This window comes from Branchiostoma belcheri, unplaced genomic scaffold (assembly GCF_001625305.1).
Source record: "Branchiostoma belcheri isolate BF01 breed outbred unplaced genomic scaffold, Haploidv18h27 scaffold4, whole genome shotgun sequence".
Lineage (NCBI taxonomy): Eukaryota > Metazoa > Chordata > Leptocardii > Amphioxiformes > Branchiostomatidae > Branchiostoma > Branchiostoma belcheri.
In genome coordinates, this window is record NW_017804020.1 from 2397896 (window position 1) to 2400981 (window position 3086).

The 3086-nt window shown below is 47.1% G+C and overlaps 1 protein-coding gene across 1 annotated transcript in view; it reads right to left on the minus strand.

Annotated features, from left to right (window-relative positions):
- Positions 1–2815, minus strand: part of LOC109477081 (amidase-like) — a 10375-nt gene extending 7560 nt beyond the window's left edge. The window contains exons 1-3 of the mRNA XM_019778126.1: positions 2644–2815; positions 1853–1969; positions 966–1092 (exon numbers count right to left, since the gene is read on the minus strand). Coding sequence (XP_019633685.1) covers positions 966–1092; positions 1853–1969; positions 2644–2710 — 311 coding nt within the window. The 5' untranslated portion in view covers positions 2711–2815. The remainder of the gene's footprint in view (positions 1–965; positions 1093–1852; positions 1970–2643) is intronic.
- Between the last annotated feature and the right edge of the window lie 271 nt (positions 2816–3086).

The following is a 3086-nucleotide window of genomic DNA, read 5'->3' on the forward strand; positions in this document are numbered from 1 at the left end:
CCCACTCGTAGCCCTCCCTGATCCTCATCCTTGCCCCCACTCGAGGCCCTCCCTGATCCTGCCCCCACTCGAGGCCCTCCCTGATCATTGCCCCCACTCGAGGCCCTCCCTGATCCTGCCCCCACTCGAGGCCCTCCCTGATCCTGCCCCCACTCGTAGCCCTCCCTGATCCTGCCCCCACTCGAGGCCCTCCCTGATCCTGCCCCACTCGAGGCCCTCCCTGATCCTGCCCCACTCGTAGCCCTCCCTGATCCTGCCCCCACTCGTAGCCCTCCCTGATCCTGCCCCCACTCGAGGCCCTCCCTGATCATTGCCCCCACTCGAGGCCCTCCCTGATCCTGCCCCCACTCGAGGACCTCCCTGATCCTGCCCCCACTCGTGGCCCTCCCTGATCCTGCCCCCACTCGAGGCCCTCCCTGATCCTGCCCCCACTCGTAGCCCTCCCTGATCCTGCCCCCACTCGTAGCCCTCCCTGATTCTGCCCCCACTCGAGGCCCTCCCTGATCTTCCCCGCACTCGAGGCCCTCCCTGATATCAATCAATCAATCAATCAATCAATCAATCAATCAATCAATCTTTATTGCGCAACAATTGCAATGGATACAATGTATGGCAAGTGTTTAAATCAAAAGATAGCAACAATACTAAAATCTACTTCTAGATACCTTATTCTAACGCTACCCTATAATATACAATATATATCTCCACTCGAATTTGACTTAAATTTGACCCAACTTGCACTTAAATTTGACTGTAATGGGACTTAGGTTTGACTGAAAATGAACTTAAATTTTAGTCAAATCGAACTTAAATTTGACTTAAATTTGACTTAAATCTGACCCCGAGCACGTACCTACTCCCGAACACCAACCAAGAACCTGTCAACCTTAAAACAAGGGAAACTTGAAGGTGCATGTTATGATAACGTTTACCACATGTAAAGGATATATTGACCGTGGACTTACCATGCGTTGTGCGGGTTCTCCTCAGGTTCAGGCCGCCAGCCCGGGATCCGCGGCCACCTGACGGGCGGTACCGGCTCCACTAGCTGGTCAACCCGCTGGTAGGACGCCACCGTGCCCTGCATAACATCTGACGGTAGGGACAAGATATTTCAAGGAAAAGGTACTTCTATAGATGTTATACCGTCTATATTACTGCCTTCGCATACTAATATTTGTGATATAAATAAATTTATCTGTGTCGGTAGAAGTCACTACGAAGCAACTTGTATATATGCGTAATTTCCAACACAATAAATTGGAACAAGTTTTCGACTGTACAACTCAAGTATTTATTAAGAAATGAACAATCCACCGCTTCTGAGCACGTCGGCAGAACGTACTGCACCTGCGCGAAACCCGTAGTGTATTGTACATAGCATTTCGGCAGAATGTCTCATATAAGGTTGTATTCGCTCATATAAGGTTGGCATTTCGACAGTAGCTTCCAAATGTTGTGTCGGAAAGAATATCCTCTGCAACAGGCAAAATTCTGATGCAACGTTGACCAAAAACCGAAAATACGGGCGCAGTACGTTCTGCCGACGTGCTCCGCTTCTGTGACGCCACGCTATGCAGATGACTCACGTGACTCGGTGAGCAATGGATCAAACGTGGCAGTCTGTGGCGCCCCCCGTCTTGGAGGTCCAATTTCTCGTGTTGGAAATTACAGTTAAAGTTGCTTCAAAATCTTTGTGATATTGCTTATAGATGCTATATGAACAGCATTTACTGTTGAAACGCACTAAAAGTGCAAAATATCGAAATACAAGCATTGAAAATAAGTCGTTTCCTTTCAATGGCATACATCTATACCGATCTATACTAAGACTTGTTTAGTTGTTACACACCCCTGAACTGCTGTAATTCCTCTTCATCCAGCTGCAGGTTCAGCTTGGCTGCTGCCCGGGACAGCTGCTGTACGGACGGTGTGCGGACAGCAGGGGCCGAGTACAGGCACAGCTCTTCTGCGAAAAGGGAACACCGACGGTGTGAGGTCAGTTGTTGGGTCACTGCATTCCATTGAGGGTCATTCAGGGCTAGTAACAAAGCCTGTACCAGGCTTGAGAAGCGGCTGGAAAGAGTAGAAATTGGCCAGATAGACAGATAACATGCCAGGGGAGTTGGTCCTGTAATAAACCACAAAAGGTGGACCAACTCCCCTGGCATGTTGTCTGTCTACTTGGACAATATCTACTCTTTCCAGTCACTATTCTCTAATGAAGTCCGGTAGAGGCTTAAATAACACTTAACGTTGTACGTCACACATTACATAGTGTTCAAAACAAGAGCATTACAATCCACATAACGCTAGCATCACATGTATGTAAACAGTGTTGTGCTTTTGGCCATAGTTCACTTAATACACGTACTTCAACCCACGGGCCCCAAGGGATTGCAAAATTGTCACAAATTTGTCTGCTGTTCTTAAAAACGAACAGAATGCAGCTGTATGATACATCCCCAGTGTTGCAATTTTCTCTCTGAAACTAGAAGGATCACAAAGCATTAGTGAAGTCTGCAATGTCTGATCGATTGTGTTCTCTCTGTATTTTTCGCAAAGCATACAAACTTGTGACATATGACAGACTATTGATAAAACGTGTGGTATGTTATAATAGTAAACAAAGTGACGTCTTACCTTTTCCTCCTTCTGTCTTCTGTGCAACACTTGTATCACTGGTAGGGCCTCCATGTCCTAGCGACATCGTGCCAGTCCAATGTCTCTAGTATCAAGGTAACCACTATTTGCTAACTGAGGCCCCGTAACTTGTGTTAATGAATTCCTCCTTGAACCCTGTACGACCTGTCACCTGACCTATTTTTCGGTAAATATTAGCATGTCTCTCAACGTGTGCCTCACGGTGTTAGGCAGGACAGGGAAGCGTTTAAAGTCCATGTAAATAATGTTTTCTGTGGGGGTCAGTTGTGACAATTGGTTGTTGGTATTCTGTCTCGTTGTTCTGTCGTTACCCATTGAAATGATGCTTGTATTTTTATTCACAGCGCCCTCTTGCGATTTACTGAACGATAGCATCTATTGCGTTCACAGTGCACACTTTGTAGACGACGCCTATTTTAGCA